Here is a 22,872-nt window from a genome sequence, read left to right as displayed (position 1 = left end):
AAGCTGCAGCCATAATTATTAGTGGAGCACCATTCAACTGCTCCAGCACAACGACACACAAACACACATTGGCAAGTGCAGTTAAAAACTTTGTCACCATTTTATATAAGCGAATTTCTTGTCTGCGTTAATCAACTCCACATATGGCATACCATGTCAAATAACTGTGCAAATAAGATTACACACGACTAATGTGTATTTAAATACACTATATTATTCGCAATTGATGATTCACCTGAATAAATACCAACGTCGTCTGGGTCGATTTATTAACGGAATGTTCTCTCGAGCCGCCATCGGCGTAGTTGCAGAACTTTGCGACGCGTCGTCCATTACGAAATTAGTTAATTTAAACGAATACACTTTTGCGTTTCCAGTTTAAAACTTGGCTGCTGCGTTCTTTGTTATTTTTTACACCAAGATTGGGATTTACACACGATCTGTAAATTGCGAAAGACAAGTCCCACTTTGTGCATTTACATTGCTTACAACACAGCAAGTTGCTGATTAATCCACTTAAAACACTATATCCAGAATACGCACAATATTATTCTTTATTTTTAAACACTATTTAGTTCGATTGAAACAGCAATAACAATAAAATTCGCTTTTACATCAGTTCAAATTTTTTCCCAGAACTGGTTCCCAACAGCGATGAAAAATTTCAATGCACACTATCGCACGAATACGCAAGAACACAATGAAAATCGATAAGCCAAATGGCGAAGTCGATGAGCGCGAGTGTGATGGCATGCATTGTTTTCTTTGTGTTACTTTGAAATGTCTGTCACAAGCGTGTGAGTAGCAAAACTGCTGACGTTACAAACAAATGGTAGCTATAATGTGGTGATGGCAACATTGTTTTGACGTTCTTGCTTTCAACAGTTTCTGTTTTCGTTGTCTTTGCTTTATACCAATTCTGGTTTTGTTTTTTGTTTTGGTTTGAAATTTTAATATTTTTATTTTTGTTTAACTTTGCTTTGATAACGTTTTTCGTAAGCAAATGCAGTAAATCAGCTGTTTAAAGAGAATGTGCTCTGCTTGATCAAAAAGTAAGAGTATAATAGAAGAGAGTGTGTTTTGAAATCTTGTTCATTAGAACGACAGCGCGGACGAATATTTAACATTAGTGACGGCATTTTTATATTAATCTTATTCAAACATTTTGTAGTTTATTTCATTTTATATAAATATATCTGTGTATAAATATCTAGTTTGGAATATTCTTTTTATATGATGTTTATTATATTTTTTTGACAACACTTTTTTTCACGAAAAGGGTCGGAACGGTCCTATAACAATCTTGATTGGAATATTTGTCCCCTATACGTTAAATTATCGGCTTGGCATGCTAGCTCATAGTATATAATAAGAGTAAGATTTTATATCCACTTGGGAATTTCAAAAAATCGTTTTGTTTTTTTTGCATCGAGTGTACATGTACCATATGCATTTGAAAATATTACCAGAAAGTTTGATGTTAATCTGGCAAATAGTTCCGGAGACAGGAGCGTATTTGTAAACCTTTTTTAGCTTAGTGTAATAGGTTCCCAAAACTTTGAACGCGGTTTTCTCGAAACGTTGTTTTCAGAGATGCCAAAGAAATTTCTTCCGAAACTGCTATATCGATTGACTTGAAATTTTCACACGACCTTCTTAGATATATTTGTCAGGTAATGATAGAACAAAAAAGATTTTTGATAAACATTTCGATTTTTAAGCCTTTCTGAAGACTACTTTTTAGTGAATAACTACTTTTTTTGAGAAGCCTTTATTTCATCATAAATCAACATTTTTAATTTTTATAGTCCTTCGAACATTATCAGTACTCATCTATTGTCATAATAATTTTGTTTTTTGTTTTTTAGATTTAAAATAATTTTAAGCAGACGAATCTTTACCACCAGACTCTTTTTGCGGAGGTCCACTGGAGATCGATTACAGAATCCAACATTTTCCAAAATGAATAACCGATTAGTAAAGTACATTATATTCTAGAAATTTACACTATTTTTATTTATTTATCATATAAAATGCCTCTACAAAAAATTCACAAAAAAACTTATTTTTTTCGACTTGCAAATGAATATAACGCCTTAATGGCATTTCTGTTTACATAGACGTAACTGTATACATTTCATATATAGTTATCGAATGAACATATAAATATTTATGTACATAAATAAACATATTCACACTGGCAATCACACAATTGTAAATGCAAAATTTTTCTTAGAAAATTCTAAAAATGAAATTTAATTAAAGGGAATTTCTTAATATTCAAATCTGCGTGACTATAAATGAAACTCTGTGATCAGTGATGCGTAGAAATCACACATCAAATTCAAAACAAATTTAATCAAGTGAAAAATATTAAATATATTTTGAGTTAGTGAACTCATTTTATTTTGGAAGACTCACAGTTGGACTGGCACCTCAAGCAAATAGAAAAAAAATCTATAAATATAACTAGTAAATATTTATTCGCAAATTTTTGGCGTTAGCAAAATAGGGTTTTAAGTGAAAACTAGTTTCTGGATTTTCATAAATTTAACTAAAACTTTATACTATGTACCCAAACCGTAACTTATGTACATACAGATATATACTTATATTCAAAAATGATTGAAATAGAGATTACGTCAAGTTTTTACCATTACTGTTATTGATTTAGGCTGTGACAGATGTGACCAAGAATGTAATAAGAAAATAAAAGTGGTGACGTAATGAATTTATAATGAGAAGATGTAGCATATCTATACGGTCATTTAACAACAGTTGAACAGATCTAAGCTACCTTTTATAATTCCAAAATACATTACGTCACTTGGTGTTTAGATGGCGAAATTTTGTTTCTATCATTCTTGGTATTTTTTGCATTTTGGCATAGAAAATCTTATAAAAAAACCAGAGTAGCTATTCTGAGGTATTCTAAAATACCACACATTTGTTGTATAACTTCAAAATGCACACCACAAGAGGAACTGGATGATGAATCTGAGATGGAAACCTTCATAATGTAACTACAGCATCCGAAAATGAATAGAAGGTCTTTTCAATTGTTGGATAATCTTAAAAATCACACCACAAGAGCAGCAGAGGCTAAGCTAAATATATAGAGTGAGTCATTTATATACATAAATACAGGGCCGTAGAGAGAAAACCGAGGTCCGATGATGATTGAAGTGCGTGCTTGGAGAAAAATATCTGCGAAACATTGTTGCAGAGCACCGGACTCCTTTGTGAACTCCGGACCGGGGAGGAATTGTCCCTGTATATTATATATACATACTTATGTACATACTCCGACATCTTCTTGATCATTAGCTACTAGCTAAGCAAGTGAAATAGAAATTCTGTAAAAGTAAATATGCCTCCGATTATTTGCGAATCATTTTAGCTATAAATATTTAAATGTCGAATAATCCAGTCGCGTGTGTGTACAATTTCAATTCTCTCCATTTATTGCCTCGCCAACTGTCGTCTCTAATCAAGGTTGCTCTATGAATGTTAGGCTCTAATTTATAAATTCATTTAGCATTTAACTGTGAAATTCTTTATAAATATGTATTTATATTTGTGATCTAAAATGGATTTGCTTACTTCATTTAGTTTATCTACAGTATATATTTCCAGCGAACACAAGTCGTTCGGTACACACACACTTATATAGTACATATATATCAATCATTACAGCACCCTTGTCGTGCCGCCTTATCGCGGATTACGGAAATTCATTAAGTCGACAGTCTGTGTGCTGCGATTTTGTGTGAACGGTTGTTGGTATTGTCATCTTTGACATTAGTTAATTCCACGTGGCAAGGTATTTATGAAAAGCTGTTGTTCGAACAGTTTGCATATATATTTGTATTATTAATTTTTAATTATATTGTGCGATAGCAAATGCTGGCGCTCAGTCAATTTGAACAATCTGGTTAATTGTATCAGGCATAACGAGTTCCTACATTAGATTGATATTGATTTTCTGTGGTTAATCTTTGCAAAACACAGTTTTTTATAGATCAAAATCAGTTTCATAAGTGCGCACACAGTTAATTGAATTGCATTGTCTTTCTGATATATTTTTATATCATAAAGAGTATATATTAAGTGTGACACAATGACGTCTGTATAAACGCGAACTAGTCTCTCAACTTTCGAAATATTTACCTGAAATTTTGCACACGTTATTTTTGCCTCAATAAGCTGATCATTTGTCGGAACCGCCGATATCGGATCACTATAGCTGCCATACAAACTAAACAATCAAAATCAGGTCCTTATATGGAAACATTTTTTATTTGACGAGATATCTTTACATAATTCGGTATGGATTATTATCCCAAACAACGAAACAATTTCCGAACAAATTGTTTAGATCGGACCATTATAGCATTTAGCTGTCATACAAATTGATAGATTCAAAACCGGTTTTTGTCCGGTCCTTTTTATTTGACATATTATCTTTGCGAAATTCGACACAAGTTATTGCCCTACGCTACAATCTCCGAACAAATTATTTAGATTGGACCATTTGGTGCAGCCGAAGTTCATATTTTTATTATACCATATCATCTAGATAATTACATACAAAAACGAACAACAAAAAATACGATTTAACATTAAAAATTAAATTTGTGCTTCACCAAGCTGATGTCACCATTTGACTTTTTACTGCGTCACCAGACTTTTTTTTTAACAAAATCACGTAAATTTTACTGACGAATCATTAATGAGTTGTATGGTTTAGACGCGTTTGGTTCATACGAGGTGTGTTCAGAAAATAACGGGAATTTTTAAAAGTAAAATTTCGCGGGTTTGAAGTGTCCAATTGGCGGCAGCTAAATTTTTATGAGCTTGGCAATTTTAGTACATTAAAAGCTCACACTTCGTTGCTTGTTCGTTAATTCTTGGGCAAAAACAATACTGTAACGATGCCCTAGCCTTCATATTTGCCACACATGGAAAGTGAGACGTCGTTTTACAAGATAGTTGAAAATCGCTGAAAGAGTTTCAGACGATTGGAAGAAGCGCTGGCATAAGTGTTTTTGAAAAAACGAAAATTTCCGTTATTTATTGAACACACCTCGTACATATATACACACATACAAATATACATGTAAATATATATATTTATGTTTAAAAGTGTGTTTATTCGTCTAAAAAATTTGCTATAAATATTACAAATGCACAAAATTGAAAACAATCGTGCTATTAAAGTATTACTTTTCTAAACCGTCAGCAGATTTGCGGCAAAATTAAAGAACGACTGAGCGGACGGAGGTCCATGCCACGGCACATTGTCTCGTAAAATCAAAGAGTCAATAAAAAAGTGAGAATGATGAGAAATGGTCGAAGTATAATACATAAAGTAAAATAAAATAAAGTGTAAAAGCAAGAACAAAGCAATAAAAATAAAAGTAATAAAAAGTAAAAAAAATAAACCTCAGAAAATAACAAAAGCGAAAATGTGTACACAAGAATCTTGGCTAAGCGTTGGTACGCAATGGCATGTCAAACAGTACCGTTAAAGGTAAATGACTTTTGCTGACATTTTTGTTTTCTCATCTACTCCATCTTCCGTTTTATTATTTATTTATTTGATACATTTTTTGTTTAGCGTGTTTTTGTTTATTTTTGCAACATAATAGGTTTGATTGTGGTGTATTATATATCGCTTGGTATGCATATATGTATACTTATATTATTGTATATGTGGATCCATAGTGAGAGTCGGTATGTCTTGTTCATAAATCTTGCTAAATTTGCGAAAAATCTCTGCATAAAAGGCGAAATGCTTGACACAGGCCAAAAAATGCAGGCATTCCTGCCGAAAGCAGGACAAGCGTTGACAAGATTACAATAGAAAAGGTGGTTGAGGCAACAACTAACCGCCTTTGTGTTGATTATACAAATATTGAGCTACAGCAGACAGGTTATTTACATATGTAGAGTTAAATACACACACACTATTCTGTAATTTAGGTCAAGCTGCAAATGACTAATATCTGTGGTGTTCCGAAGAATATGCGCCATAAGCAGCTCTTTTAAGCGAAATGCGAGTTATGACAAACTCTGATGACAAATCATAAAACTCTTACGCATAAGCAGTAAAAATTCTGGTGCGTAATTAGTTACACCTCGTTATTTTCGCTACCATTATCGACTTGTTTTTTGACATCCGTTTTGAGGTAGCTTGTTAAGTTTCCATGCCATTCCAAAAAAAAAATTTAAAAAAATAAAAAAATGGTGGCACCCTTATTATTTAATTCGGGTTATTAGATTACTTAAGCTTTTCACTTTTCAACTAAACATTTCACTTTAGTTGGTCTCTGCGACTTAATAATGGGTTTATAACCAACTATACCATATACATGCGTGTTTCTTTTTTCAAAACTTGAACGTTTATTTATGAAAAATGTCCAATAATACTATACAAAGTATTGCCCAACTGGAGCTTTAACATTTCATTATCCTTCTGGCAGTTTGTGGATTCCATTCCAAAGCAACTGCGACGGTTTGGCAGTCAAGATAAAAAGAATCAAGCCAAAAATTTTACAAAAATTATACCTTGTTCTTATGTGAACCGTATTCCAGTGGGGCCATTCTGCATCGACCGGAACAAATAGTAGTCAGAACGACCAAGGTCTGGTATATAAGGCGAGTGAGGCAAAACTTCCCTGACTGTCTTCTAATTAGTTTTTAAGCGGTCTTGCAACATGGGGCCCGAGTGTTGTTATGATGTAAAATTATTGGCACGTGTTTAGTCGCAAATTCCGGGCATTTTTCAGCAATTGCTCACTTCAATTTGACGAGTTGTTATCGATAGTGTGCCGCTTTAGTGGATCTTATGCAATATGCCCTTCTGATACCACCAAATGCAGAACATTACCTTGAAGTCGTGTGTATTTCGCTTTGCCGTTGATTCGGCGGGTGGCTAGTTTTAACATATTATTTTTTTGCATTTAGGGTTGTCACAATGCGATGCGAAAACGACTTCTTTTCGTAGCGTTCAAACAGCATTTCTGACATGCATTAACGTCTTTCAACGTCTCTTCAATTCGTATGACACCCGATTTCCTTGTTTTGTTATGTATTCGGCTACTTCTACACGTTTTGAAATGACTGTTTAAATGACTCTCAAAGATTCTGCGTGCTTTTCTTTTTGTCAAGTAATGCTTACAGTTCGTCATCCTCAAACTTCTTTAGTCGTCAAGGACATTCTTCGTCTTCCAAGCCAAAATCACCACTTTTGAATCGTGAAAACCACTTTAGGTACGTTCGCTTAACTAGAGCATGTGCACCATAAACTTCCACCAAAATACGATGACTTCGTAAGTTTCTCTTCATATTAAAGCAATGAAGAAGAAGTCTCCGCAAAAACACTTTTTCAGCACAAAGTTCGACAAATTTGAGGTAGGGAAATTGTTGTTGTTCAAATGAATGATATAAACTAAAAAAGACGCCCAAGAACAGTAGCTTTCCAACGCATGTTCGGAATATTATGCACTCTCTTGGCAAACTCCACGAATATAGTTATAGTCTCAATATTAATACCTTTTTCAGAGAGTTTGATTATCAGTTTCCATCATACTCACACGATTTGTTATAGGTCTTCTTGTTAGAACAAGTCAACAAGGACTCACATACAACAAAAATCATAAAAATATTTTCCATTTAATACCCTGCAACCGTGAATAACTAATGGCCCCCCCGAGGAGTCCTCAGAACCCTGCGTTTTATATTTTGTTCGAACAATTTTATGTTTAGCGCCTTAATATGTGATTTCTATGTTTCCCATTTGTGAGCTTAAAGTTCTCGAAACCAGAATTCAAACTACAAACCATTTCGCTGAAATAAGTAAAGCTGAAGTAATTAAATTAAGTGCTTCGGTTACTTCTCGTTTTGTCACGACAATTTCATTTAAGTTTCCGCCACAGTATACAATTTTCCATTAACTCTGATTCACTATGTATACAGTTCTAAAGTATTTCTATAGAATTTTCACCTCAAAGGAACTGATAAGCGCGCCATGTTTATTTACAGTAAATGCTGATAGCGTCTGTCAATTGTTATTTGTCACTTGGCGAGTACTTTGAAATGCAAACAACAAAACTAACGCGAATGTTGAAAACAAAGTATTGTATGTACTCAAATGTAGTTAATTATATAAAAAACTATTTGTAAGGAATGCAGATGTTTTCTACTTCAAAGTTTGCTTAAGTGGTTTCATGCGCCAAAATGCCGTATTTTCAAAAAATTATTTTTTTTTTTATAAAAAATTATATATTTTATTCAAACACTTTATTATTCCGAAGAAACATATTTGGTAAAGATTTTGTGAATATTCAAAACTCGGTCATAACGACGTCATTTCCGGCAGTCATTTGGAAGAAAAGTGCACCCGCGTTGACAGCAGAATTTCTGACAGAATCATCAAAAGTAAAAATAAAAAAAAAACGTGTTTGAACTAAGACAATTAACTAGGTATTGCATCGAGCAAAAACAAATCTTCTCGACGGTTTGTGTTTTTTAAATAGTTGTAATTGAACAAATTTTATTAAGATCGGTTGCATAGTTCGTGAGAAATCTTGACAACCGACTTTGAAAACACAGTTTCGAGAAAAACGCGTTTAAAGTTTTAAGTGACTATATAGCTGAACGCGAGCGCGCATTATTTTCAAAACTGTATCTCCAAAACTATTACTGGTATCAACTTGAGAATTTAGAAAAATATTCTAGATATGTTATAAAATTAAATAAGACTATAGGACTTTATTATGATCGGTCAGTTTATATGTATGTCAGCTATATGCTATATAGGTTCGATAGCGGCGGTTACCACAAATGGGCAGCTTTTTAGAGAGGAAAGGACGTGTGTAAAACTTCAGATCAATATTTGAAAGACTGAGGGGACTCTGACGTTCCTTCTGGATGTCACAAACTTCGTGGCAAACTTCATTTATCCTGTTTAGGGTATTCACAATTTAATTATCTTATCTCGTGTGCAAAAGTTATCAATTCAAACTCACAAAAGAAAACCAAAAGCTAAACAAATAAATAAAAGAAGGCGTTCAGTGTTTACAAAATGCAGCAAAATCAACACCCACACAAAACAAATTTAATATCAACAACCGAACATATACAGACAATCGTTACGAAGAGTAAATATAAATATGTATGACACCTTCCTCTATTAAAATATGGCACACAATCACCATGAAAGATGCCAATGAAAAGTGAAAAACAAACCACAGCCGACGAATGATCAAATAGAGACAATTGAGCGACCGCAAAGAGTAACCTTGTTGTTGTTTTGGCTGTTAGTTTTCGATTTTTGTTGAAACAATGGCAAATGAAAGCGAACATTTAATAATGACCGATTATGTACATATATATTAGGGTGGACCGAAAAAAAATTTTTTTTTTCCTTAGTCTGAGGTAAAATTTGTAGATTATAAAAATATAAAATTTTGGAAAAAAAAATTTGTTTGGCATCTAGAGGCGGCCCACTCACTTTAAAATTACCGAATTTGACTGTTTTTGACTCAAATTTTATTTTAACGCACGAAAGCATGTTGTCGTTTAATACCTTTTTTTAAAACTCCAATAATGACCACAAAAAAAAAATTTCAAGTTGATAACTTTTAATTGGCCAGAAAGAGGACTCTCCACAGCTTCTAGAACACTTATCAAAAATATTTTTACGAAATAAAAATTTTAGCTCGAAATTTACTTTAAAAGTGAGTGGATCGCCTCTAGATGTTAAAATTTTTTTTTTCAAAATTTTCTTTTTTTATAATCTACAAATTTTACCCTCAGGCTAAGCAAAAAGAAATGTTTTTCGCTCCACCCTAATATATATATATATATATATATATGTACATATATAGACATGTATTAAATAAAGAGGGTTTATTTTAAATAAATTAGACAGTTAGTTATTTTAAGAATTTCTTGAAGCTTCATTTATTTAGAGAACTAAACGTTAGAAATTTTTAGATCTTTTAGGTACATAGTATTTTTCCTAAATTTTACTTGATGAATTCGTTTTGCTTCTCACATCGTCTAAAGTGCGTGACTTTGACCATAGCATATGACATTTCGCCTAATTGTATGTAAAATTAAAGACAACTCTTGCCTACTTTTAGGAGTAATGTCGAATGATTTCAATTATAAGTTTATAAAGTATATTGCAATCCTAACGTGGATTAGGTTACATCAGATATTGTTTCGAAATTTAGGTAGTGGAGACGAACTCATGTAATATTTATAGTACTGAGCCTCTGTTGGTCTCCGCGGATGTATGAGATATATTTATGGGTTAATCATATATTCCTTATTTCGAAATTATTAGATATATAACTGCATATAAATATAATCAAAACACATAGTTCGGACTGGAAAATGCTCTTAAAAGCACACACTGTACTCATATATAATTAAACTTACGTATACTTTGTGACATTATTAGAGCAGAACAGTAGAAAAGGCCAGCCAAAATAACAGACAGGTGCGGAACTCAGGGTGAGATTTAAAAGACACATAAGCACACTTTTATATATAGTGTGTATAAAAAGTAATGAAACTCATGAATATATGACAGTGAATATATAATTTATTAACAGATGCACCTTAGTATAAACAGTTGAAACTGTGGAGAGCTAAAGTCAGATATTATAAGATCAAGTAAAAACAAATGATGACATGCTTTAGGGCACAACTTTTGGAAATTCAGACATAGGGGAGGCTTTAAATGAAACTTTTCATCTTTAATCATGTTGCAGGGCTCTAGAATTGACGAATCTATTAAATGTATCTAATATAAGTAATTTGCCATACAAATTGACCGACCTAAATCCAGTTCTTGTACGGCAAACATTTGTATTTGACAAAATATCTTCACGAAATTTGGCATATAATATTGTCGAAGGCAAGCCTACAATCTCCGAAAATATACATATTTCGAATCGCACTACTAAAGCATATAGTTGCTATACATATTGGCCATTTAAAATCAAGATAAAGATATTTTTATACTCTTTTATGCTATAAGAAATAAAGCTGTGAAGATATTAGAGCCTACGTGCAGCTGAAGTTTTTTCTTCTTTCCAGTCACATCGAAATCTAGTAAGTTGTTGGAGACTGTAGTCTATAATAAATTAAAGGAGTTATTCGTAAGAATAAATCAATTAGATTTAGGTTAACAAATAATCAAATATTTTTTCACTAATAGTATCATATTTTCTTGATGCACTGTATGTTTTTGCAAACGTGTGTAAAGCATCTGACGCCTCAGCGGAGACATTCTCTGTTTGCTTTTTTAACGTGGGCCGCTGCATTAAATTTTATAAATGCGCAAAAATACACACATATGCACATAAATATATACTATATATTTATATATATAAATGTCTATATAAGTACATGTCTTCACTATACATATATTATACAATGTGTTTTATGTCAACATCAAAATAAAAGACAATGAAAACAATTTACTTTAAGAAAACAACATAACTATTTGTATTTGTTTGCACACAACCCTATATTTTTGTTATAGAAAAACGAGCATTTACATGGGCGAAAAGAAAATCTACAAAACAACTGGATAACGAGAAAAGTAAAAACACAATAGTGATACTGACAAATACAGAAATTGTGTAAGAGGCACTGTCCGGCCTAAGATACCATCTTACAAGTAAGCATTTACTGCATAACGGCTGACGAACTCAGTTCACAGGGCACTTCTCTTCGAGCCATTTCGACCTCACAGTTACCAGGAGAAAAGTAATCCCTTTGCAACTTTGTCTTGATAGCTTCAGCAAATTCTGTTTTCTATGGATATGGTGTCATCCGAGTATACAATTACTCAATTGCTCTAGGCCGAAGACTTCTGGGATTTTATATTTCTTAGTACAATGATCTGCTACTTTATTAAACTATATTTCTGAGATAGAAGGATCGTTTTTATGGTGCTACTGAATACAAACAGCTAGACTTTCTACATGTTATATTAGACAGGTCTAAGGTATGATATATGAAAGTTTCTAAAGTAAAACGTAACAAAGTTATTAACCATCCGTCGTTGGTCTGGTTTTATAGAGGTCGCTAAACGCATATACATTCGGAAGAAATACGAAAGGTTAATTTCAAGAGAAAGCTTTATTTCGACTGTTATAGTCCACTTACAAAAGATTCTGGAGACCGTCATACCTCTTATCGATCAATGGTAACAGTACCTTATCACGAAAAAATTTCGGTGAGTCGGCGGGACATTGAAATTATTCAAGAATTCAAAAAGAAACAGCAATATTCAAAACGAGCTTTAGTTGCCTCTACACACAGTAGCTGCCTTGCATCCGCTTTATGCTACACCAACCGGCTACAAGTAAAAATACTACATAACCTAATATGCGGAATAAAGTGTAGGTGGGTAATGAGTGCTGTGTGCTGTACTCAACTAACTGAGATAACCATACAGATTGTTGTTGCGGCGACCACTGCAGACGCCGAGGCTGACGAGTGGCAACTGTGAATAGATAGTGTGGCATACAAGAGGCCATCAGCGTGAATGACAGACAGTGTTTGACAAGGTTCGTAAGGTGTAAAGGATGTGACGACTAAAGTGAACCACATTTCAACGTAGTCCTAACCTACTGACGAGGTAGTCACTTAACAAATAGAGACTTGTTGTTATTGTTTTTACAATTGAAAGTGGGGAAAACAAAAAACATGAAATGTGTATTTAGTCATGGCGCCTGTCGTTCATTAGCAAGCAAAATAAACGCGGGTGTAGCTTGCATACAAACAGACATACATACACCGTGCACTTGCAGACCAGCCTCTTATGGCCACAAACGTGTGTTGGCAATTTGTTTGGGTGTGCGACTGCGGTAAGTAGGCGTTGAAGTGCGCGTGCACTCTGCCTTGACATTTTATTTTCTATTTAAAATACAAAAACAAATGAAAAAGCGTTGAGAAATGAAATTACAGTAACTGAGGGGCGGTAAAGTGGCCACCGAAGCGGGTTTCCTGTTTGGCTAAGCAAATTAAACGGGTTTAAAAATGGCTAAAATGCATTAGATCGTATATTAACAGTATTATTAATGTTTTAAAGATGAGATATTTCAAAGATAAATAATATGTATATATTGGACAAAAATAAATCAAAAATTACTAGAAACTGCAAAGATAGAGAGGGCACTCTTACCCCAATTTCAACAGATTGACAACGAGTCCTCTGCACTACTTGCTCTTAGGAAAGTTCATCTCGCCGCCATGGTAGACGTTCTGACAGGACATAGTCCAAAAGGCTAGCATGTAGTGAGGCTACATATCTTGACGGACACAAATTGCCGAAGCTGTATCCAAGAAGCTTGTATCGAAGCTACTCAACTCTTCAGCTTTTGTCACACTGAGGTTGAAACATCTCGGTAGACACACTTTCGGCGAAACTGGCGAAATAGCCGGTATATTGATATTAGCCGTTTTAACAAATTTGTGGTAGGAACACAGCGCTTCTACCATATAAATATATTAGACCATATCTATGATTTTTGGAAATCACAAAGCACCAGCGTTGATAGCTGTCTAAGTGTGATACTGCGTAACTTTTGATGCGAGACTCCGCCCTACGACCTAACCTATCCAAGTTCGAAACTTACTCGGTACCGATCTTCTTCATCTTCAGCAAGATAGTTGATCAAAGCCAGAACGCTCCTTCAAGTATTTGAATTTTTCAATTTTTCGTAAAACCGTTGAAATGCGATTTTAATCTGAAGAACTGATCAAAGTGGCTGGAAAATGTGTCGTATAGCTCGTGGAGGCTTACTTCTTGATGTAACCCGGTCACCGAAAGTTGCGCTGTCCTATTTATCTGTTAGACTATTGATATCGACGTAGAGAGCCAAAAAGTTTAGAATTATATTTGGTTGCATGGGAGGCGGGAGAGATTGCTCGTTGTTGTAAGGGTTCGCAATATGACAGTACTGGATATTTATATACCTATTAAGGCAGTAATGCGTTCGAACAGCTCTGCAAGATTCCCGCAGAACGAGAGTTTTTGAAATAAATTTCCCTGATTTTAAACGATATTGTAGGGAAATATTTTCAATGACAGTTTGAAAACATTTACATTGTAAAGAAATATCTAAAACATGTGTTAATTGATGTAAAAATGGTTCTGTAAAGATGAGGCTTTTTTTCGAAATTGTGGATTCCACAATTAATAAATAATGTAAGCATTTGGATATATGTTTCCTGAAATGAGCTTCCTAAACCCCAGAAGAAAAAACTGCATTTTGCACAATCTTAGTTAGGAACCTATTCATTCTTTCGAAATTCCAATACTCCCAAAAGGATAATAATAATAATAATAAAGCAACTTACAGAATAAGACAGGTACCTTTGGAATCCAAATCAATAATACCTATCACCAAAAAATCTCTCGAGAAACGAAGACGCAATATCAAGGATGAGAAATTGAGTAAGTCGGTTTTTAACGCAAAAGCATCTTCTTCAAGTGGCTAAAACATTCTAAAAACCACCTGTTAATAAAACTGTAACGAGGGTGAAATCGAGGGATGATTGCAAGGCAGTCTACTACTATAAATAGTCCAATATCATTAAGAAAATGCTATCAATATGGATTGAGAAATTATTCCATAAACTTCAGACTTCAATGAAAGAAAAAAACAGTATATGATTTTATACTTAAGCAAGAAGTGTTTGAGTTTCAACACTTTAAACACAGTCTTGAGAAGGCATACAGAACATAAAAGCAGAAAACGTGTTCGGCGCTTTACAGAAAAGAATCCTGGAACACATTCAAACTTCAAGAGAAATTTTTACTATGAACCATTCAACTTCATAAAAAAGTGCCAAGCCATATTAACTGTTTTACTCAGAACACATCACTATTTTTTTGTCTTCATACTTCTGCCGACGATTTTGCACAGCAATAGATAGGGTGAAACGAAAAGTCGTCGATTGTTTGTGAGAAAACAACACAAATCATACAATTGAACAGCAAAACAACAAATTATGGAAAACAATGAGATAAAAAGCAAAAGCTAAAAGCCTGCAGAAAGTGACAAGAAAAATTGCAACTTTGCATGAAAATTCTCAGTTAAGTGAGGCATAAAGCAAGTGGAAAATTCAATTAGGCGCCCAACTGACAATGTATGGTATACAGCCGCCTTGCTACAAGTGGTAGAGTAGACAAGTGTAGGTGTACCGAGCAGTGTCTCAAGTGTATTAAATACTAGTTTGCAACGAAAACACGGAGGTGGTTGCGTTAGTAGCTTACAAAAGTCGGAGTAAAAAAACATACTACAAAAGGCGGCGCCAATTGTGGTGGCGACTAAAATGAAAGGCATTGAACTAAAATAGCAAGAAGACAAGTATTTCATAACAAAAGGCAGGGCTTTAAGTTTAAGTTAATATTATATATACTTGGCCATACATAACTGTAAAGTAAATATCGCTAAAAAACAAAGGGTGCGTCATAAGCAATAGATATAGAGACATGTGCTTAGATTTGTCGTCACATTAATATTTAATGTTGCAATAAAATTTAATGGTTATGGCCAACTGTTTGTAGCTGCATATCTGCTAATTTCTTTAGAGGTGTGAGATCATTTCACACCACAAGCGACAAAATCAATATTGTCTTGCTTATTTGGCGCTCAAACGAGACTACAGCTCGATAATCATTTTTGGCATGGAATAAGAAGTGAAATAATTAAAATTATTGCCTACAATTAGGCGCAATGGTAAATTCGACGAGGTCGCACACCCAATGTATCTCAACAAGTATAAAATGAATGTTTTTATTCCAATTTTATTTAATCTTAATTTAAATCTGAGCTGAAAATGGAAATTTTACATAACCACATTTACTCCCACAGTCATATTTCTCATTGTTATATTATGGAAGTGGTTATAAATTACATTTGCAGTAATTTTTTTATATTTCCAAAGATTGTGTGGGTAGTACATATGTATATGAATTCACGAGACGCTTATTTATGCGATTATACAATATATTAAATACCTAAAATTATGTAAATATATGCGGAAGCGGTAGAAAGTAACTTCACAGGGTGTTTATTTACATAAATGGTTGCTATATATGCCAGTGTTTAAATTATTGATATTTCCATTTTATATAATACATACTAAAACATTCGCTAGGGATAGATTCGTTTGACGTTTACTAAACATTTTTTCTTTCATGTAAGTAGGTAGGTAGGTAAAGTGGCTGTCATTCGACGCACTTAGGCCTTTCTTTCATGTTACTTATAGTAATAACTGTAACTAATATGTTGCTAAAAATAAAACTTAATTTTTATTATTTATTATTAATTTTAGCAAAATCATATTAGGTGCTGAACTTGGTTTAGATCATGCCTAAATGTAGGCAATTATTTTTTTTTTTTTTGTGTATGTATGTAGATCTCATATCTATTTTGTGTCGAGCTCTGGATAAATAGAGATTTATTAACATTTTGACTCCACATCATCTAGGTAGTCAAAGACACAAACCAATAAATGACGCTTCTAACAAAAATTAATCGTATTACAAGTATGAATTTTAAAATCCAATGTTAAAATCACTGTGTGCAGGAAGCATTGAATACAAATGAATATTTTATAACTTGAAATTGAATACAATCTAAGTAACACAATATATCATTACAGCTCAAGCTTTGTAGCAATTCATTAAGCATTTAGTAAAGAGTACTTTAAAGTGATTTAGCTTTAAGTATTGGAGACGACATGTTTTCGAAAGAAAATTTTTTTCGAGTTCGGAAAGAAGTTAAAAGTAAAGTCATAAATTTTGAATAGTAATATGTACACGTACTACTGAGTTCTTGTATATACTGAAAAGCACGACTAAGGTATCCAGTGAATATTTTTATGACTTATGCACTTTCGACCCCCTTGAGAATTAAGACTTTATAATACCACTTTTATAATGAGACAACATTCTAAGAAATGGGCTTCCTTATTGACCAGAAACCCGTTCGATTTTAGTTATACTACCGTTTCCATAACTGTTAAAATAATTTTCAAATTTTCTCAAGCCCTTTAACCTGAGGCGTTTAAAGAAACGAGACATTACGAGCCATAAAATGAATATCAAGTAACAAATATCAAATTTTTGCTCACGCGAAAATAAGTTTTTATTACTTCTCATTCTAATTCATTACTTGAGACATGCTAAACTCGTCATGCAACAATTCAATAAAGAGACAAAGTTCACAACAGGGGTGGAACCGCTACACAAAACAAGCGATTGTCGAATTTTTCGAAACACTTTACAGCTATAGTTTCGGTATTTACGCGACTGCTTGCCAGTGTATCTGCATAGCCGGCAAGTTAAGTTATGGCGCTTTTTTTTTGTCAGTAAATTTTATGGATTTACAAACGCAAAATAACAGTTTATGCATTCTGACAGTAAGTATTGACTACAATGCAGACACATCAACTAAGAGGGGTCTTAAATATTTGTATGTGTGTATATTTTCAACGACAGTTTGACATTAAGAAGCCAATTGGTGGAGTCACGGGGAAAAATATGCTTGCAAGTAAGGTCAATGCGGCAGACATGAAAATAAATGAATCTGAAACTAACTTTTGTAGTTTTTGTTGTTGTTGCTAATACCTACGAGACATGTGCGCCACACAAAGCAACGTTTGAATTTCTTTTGTCAGCTGTATTTCTTTTACGTATTTTTACATGCACTGGTTCAGATTTAATTCGGTTTCTGTAAACTTTTCTCTTGCTGTCTCACCATAATCAGCCAAGCAGTGCATTTTCTAGAATTCTAAAGTTTAAAATAAATGCGCTGAACTATTGATTGTTGCATCGCGTAGCTCTTTGCGGATGCCGTCTGTTTGTTTAGCTATTTTAGTTATCGTAATAGTCAATATATTGTCGTCATGGCAAGCTGTTGGCTTTCCAGCTGAGTTGAGTTGTGCATATGGCACTTGAGTAGCATTTCTACTATATTTGCTCTTTGGTGCTATTTCAAAGTGCAGAAATGTGATGTGTTAACATATGCCGTTGTAATAGAAACATTTGTGCTGAATAAATATTTTTTGATTTAATTGATTTACATTTAGAAAATTAGACACAGTCTTATTCAAAATAAATGCAGTTTTTTTTGACAAAAATTCAATTTTATCAGCAGCAAATATTAAAATATTAAGTTTTGTACGCACAATTACAACAAAAAAAAAATTTTGATTTTTTGTAATTAATATATGTACGCTTCAAAATTATAGCGACTCAAAACTTTATTTAATTCTAAAAAATCTGTTATTATATTTTCAAAAATGGTTAAATACCCAGAATTTTCATAATTATTAAATTTCTGACTTGCTATAAAAACTCGAAAATTTATTTAATCCTCAAAATCTGTTACTATTATTTTCAAAATGTTTGAATATTATGAGCTTTTATAGTTATTGAATTTCTGACTTGCCATAAAATTATAGCAAATAGAAAAATAATTATTATTCTTACAAATATATGTACATGCAAAACCGCCCGAAATATTTTTACAAATGAGTTTCATTTGCTATAAAAATATTACACAATAAATATTCTTACTATTTATGAATTATAGGGGTCACTACTTATGAGAAGAAACTGTTTTTATAAGCAGCAAATATTCAATTGCTAAATTTGTTACCCATAATTTTACATAATACCAACAAATATATAATTTTTATTATTATTTATATATATATCTTGATATAAAGTTATAGCGAACTTAAAGATTTAGTTGATCTTAATCATTCTGCAATTTTTTTCCAAAAAATGTTTAAATACAATGCGCATTTATAATTATTGAATTTCTCACTTGCTATAAAATTATAGCAATCCGTTTTACGAACGAATATTTTTCTTAATGGGTTTTATATGCTATAAAAACATTTTCGTTTATTTAAAGATTTACTAAGAAAATATTACGGTTTCAATGTACATTAAATCTTTCTTTTCACAAATTTATGGCTTTATTTTAATTTACAGTATGTTTGCCATTAAATGATAAGCAACATTTATACACTTTATATGGATACAGTCATTAACATCATTCCGCTATTTTGCAATTTTAAGTGTATCTTTCTGAGCCCGCCAAAGTAAACATATTGTTTATTTCTCGTTAAATAAAAATTTACTTAAAATTGTATGAACTGCTTTCAACATTACTTTTTTTTATTTATAATGAGGCATAAAATATAGCACTCTTGATAACAATATGGACAAAACACTTATCTGTTTACTTGCTATAAAAATGTATTGCTATAAAATGTAAATATAATTATTTTCAGGTAATTGTAATAAATTGATGTATGGTAAAACATTAATGAAATGACGAATTAATCCGATTAATTTTTTTCATTGAATGAATTACATTCATGAATTACATTTTTTACAAAATACTACCCCGTTGAGAAATTTTGCTTAAAGAAATATGCCAAACGAATTTTCAACAAGCAATCTTGTTGTTTTAAGTACAAATTATAGGCAATACATATTTTATTTTTAATACTTTGATAGTAAATATATAATTATAGCATCCTATTAAAAACATAGCAGACAAAATATTGAACTGTTAATGTAGCCGTGTTTAATAAGAGACATTTAGTTATAAATAATGTGATTCCAAAGTTGCTATAAAATTATAGGAACTTTTATAGCAAGTAAATTATGATTTTTGTGTTTCATGGTCAACTTTACTACCACAATTTTATTATTTTTTAACTGCGTGCACTTACTTTAACTCTAACTCTACAAAAAAATATTACTTGTAAGTTCATATGCTTCGAATTTATTTTGATGTATCTCTGATCCCAAATTCGTGCTAATATTTAAGCATTAATTTCTCACATTTTTGTAGCCTGAGCACCTTTTTCATTCATATGTACGCTCAAGCATACGTCCATACATGTAGCCATATAGCCCATAAACATTCAATCACAAAAGACCTCGCCACTACGAGCGCTACCTTTACCCAAGTGAGTCATATTTTGCAATATTACCGCAATTTGGCAAAGTCTTGAGAACCTTCAATTTCGTTTTTTCGTCACTAACTTTTTATTTGGGTTTTTAGTGGACGGCATTGCATGAGCTTGTAGAAGCGTGATGTACATGCATATGTAACTTATTTACAAAAGCATACAATCAATCACACATTTTATATGCAGCACTCCAAGACCGCCCGCACGGTTGGTTAACAGCAAATTTTTTCTCTCAAATGTCTGTCTTGTTCATTGTTTAATTTTGTGTTGTTGTTAGTGTTGGAATGAAGAGTTTGGCGTTTTCACTGCTAATTTGTAAGGCAATGCTTTTGTACTCAGCATATCATACAAAATGTTAAATATATATGTACACACATACATATGTACATGTGTATTTATGTGTGACCTGTTATTATGTGCTTCAAGGTTTCACGAAAAACATTGCAACTACATAACACTTTTGTTGATATCACGGCTTTTGTTACTTGTTGTTGTTTTTGTCGAGAGCTTAGATTGTAGCGGATGCTGCCGTTTTAATGTAATGGAAAAATATTTCTTTCTTTGATGTGAAAAAAAAAATTAATTTAAAAACTTTCAAAGCTAACAATTGCAAGTACTTGTGGTGAAAGCGGAGGCGTTATTGATGGAGATTTGTGGGTTTTTTTTTTAATAAAATATAGAAAAATATACAAGTATGCGTGGAATGAAGGAAATATGTGAAATATTTTTGCCACGTAATTTTGAGCAGCTCTGTTGTTGCTTCAAAAAATGCTTAAAAAACAATTTTTCAAAAACAAAGCTCATTTCCCAAAAAAAAGTTTATATTTTTTTATAGAATATATCTATTTTTTAATTTTGAGAGTCGATTCCGTCTATTATTTTCAATTGAAATATTTTTCCATCATTTTAAATCGAATTTATTAACTCGCGTTTGCTGGAAGTTATGAGCAGCAGTATCACACATACACACGTACACAGTTATCATTATATACTCTGTTGTTGCTATGGAATAAATTTTGTTACTTTACAGCTAGTTTTCTGTTTCTATTGTATTATTTGCTTTTCTTATTACATAACTTCATTCGCTGGTTAGCATTGACGTGAGGCATCCAGGCTGGCGCACAGTGTGTTAGAACCGGCAAAATATGATTTTTTTTTTGTATATTAAATTTTTTTTAATTTTATAATATTTTTTATTGTTATACATTTTTTTGTAAGTTTTATAATTTTCATTATAAGTTTTCAATATAACTTTTTTTTCTAACTCTTAATATTGATTTTGGGGTGTTATTTCTATTGTAAATATTATGAATTTTATGTTTCAACTATTTAAGAGGACCGACAAATTAACGATTTACATTTAGAAAATTATATAATTTTTACTTCAATATATTCACTCATAAATTCCTTAAAAAGGTTAAATAATTATTTTTGGAAAATGTTTTCAAAAATACTATTTTAGTAAACAGCAAATATTAAAATATTAAGTTTTTTACTCATCATTTCACCATAAAAAAACAACAATAATAATTGTTTGAAAATTGCTATTTGTATAAGTTGTTATAAAATTATAGCGAAGTCAAAAATTCATTTGATCTGAAAAATTATGCTATTTTATTCAAAAAGGTTTAAATACTATGAACTTTTATATCCTGAACAAGGTATTGTCGTAACACCTAAAAGGAAACGTCGGAGACCCTATAAAGTTTATACATAAATGATCAGCATGACAAAATTTTCTAAATTCCATTTTAAGGAACATCTTCCTTTTTTCGGACAGCTTAGGGTAACATTTCTACATGAACTGTCTGGTGATGATTGACAAAATAATCTATTTTGGCTTTCCTTGATCCGATAATCAATCTCCAAGAGGACCTCCAAAAAAAATGTCTAGTGTTGTAGAAGGATTTCTGCTTAAAACTATTAAAACATCCAATACCAAAAAAAAAAAAAAAATTATAGTAAAAATAAAACATACAGATGCTGTTCGAAGGACTAGTCAAAATTTTGATTTTTTAACAATATGCCACTCCAGAGTGGCTTAAAAAATTATTTTCTTCACAGACTCTGAAAACAGCTTTCGACTCTAAAACGCGTTTAAAGTTTTTGGAAGCCGCCTACACTATGGTAAGTTAAAAAATTCCACAAATACGCTGACATCTTCGCAAATATTTGCCGGGCCAACTTCAAAGTTTCGGAAAATATTTTGAAATATATATATATATATATATATATATATATAAGGAACAAAATTTAATATTTTAAATTCACAAGTCAATATAACACCTTAAGTTAAAAATGGAGTTGCACCGTAAGTCAGACTAGGCTCTCAAAATCTCTTTTCCAGTGTTTTTTCTACTAGAGAGAAGAGACAATTTTGCTAACAGAACGTTATATCACCCATCGGAGAGAGAAAGTATAGATGAAGTGGTTCAATCGAATCAATTGAGAATCTAAAACTTTTTTATGAGTCTATAAATTGTCTCTCCCACTCTGAAACCTTTTGTAACACTTTCAAGGTGCACCTATAAGTATTTGTATAGAATATTTTGCAATACACACCACTGTAGCACACAACCGGCTTCAGAGATAGACGCTTTGCACAAGTCGCGTTTTAGACGCAATGACGTTAGCAAAACTTTTCTATACACACACATATTGTTTTTGTTATTGCACAAAGCACATTCTTTATCTTCACATTTCGGTTTCTACGACTTCTGTAGTTGAACGATGGGCTGAGTTAGTCTTTTTGACAACGGGGTAAAAATGTGGTTCAAATACGAAATGCGAATGTAGTAATGTGCGTGTGTTGTTGTTGAAGCTAATGTTATTTGT

At 32.3% G+C, this 22,872-nt stretch overlaps 1 protein-coding gene across 2 annotated transcripts in view; it reads right to left on the bottom strand.

Annotated features, from left to right (window-relative positions):
* LOC106615776 (probable phospholipid-transporting ATPase IIB) overlaps nt 1-22,872 on the bottom strand; it is a 36,894-nt gene that overhangs the window by 9,335 nt on the left and 4,687 nt on the right. Inside the window, exon 1 of one of the 2 annotated variants that reach the window (XM_014232125.3) lies at nt 236-690. The exons of the other annotated variant lie outside the window; for it this stretch is intronic. Within the exon in view, the coding sequence (XP_014087600.1) occupies nt 236-333 (98 nt within the window). The 5' untranslated portion in view covers nt 334-690. Of the gene's footprint in view, nt 1-235; nt 691-22,872 lie in introns of those variants that run through there. 2 annotated transcript variants of the gene reach the window in all.

This window comes from Bactrocera oleae, chromosome 3, assembly GCF_042242935.1.
Source record: "Bactrocera oleae isolate idBacOlea1 chromosome 3, idBacOlea1, whole genome shotgun sequence".
Classification (NCBI taxonomy): domain Eukaryota; kingdom Metazoa; phylum Arthropoda; class Insecta; order Diptera; family Tephritidae; genus Bactrocera; species Bactrocera oleae.
The sequence above is the reverse complement of the archived record's forward strand: the minus strand, read 5'-3'. Positions and strand labels throughout refer to the sequence as shown.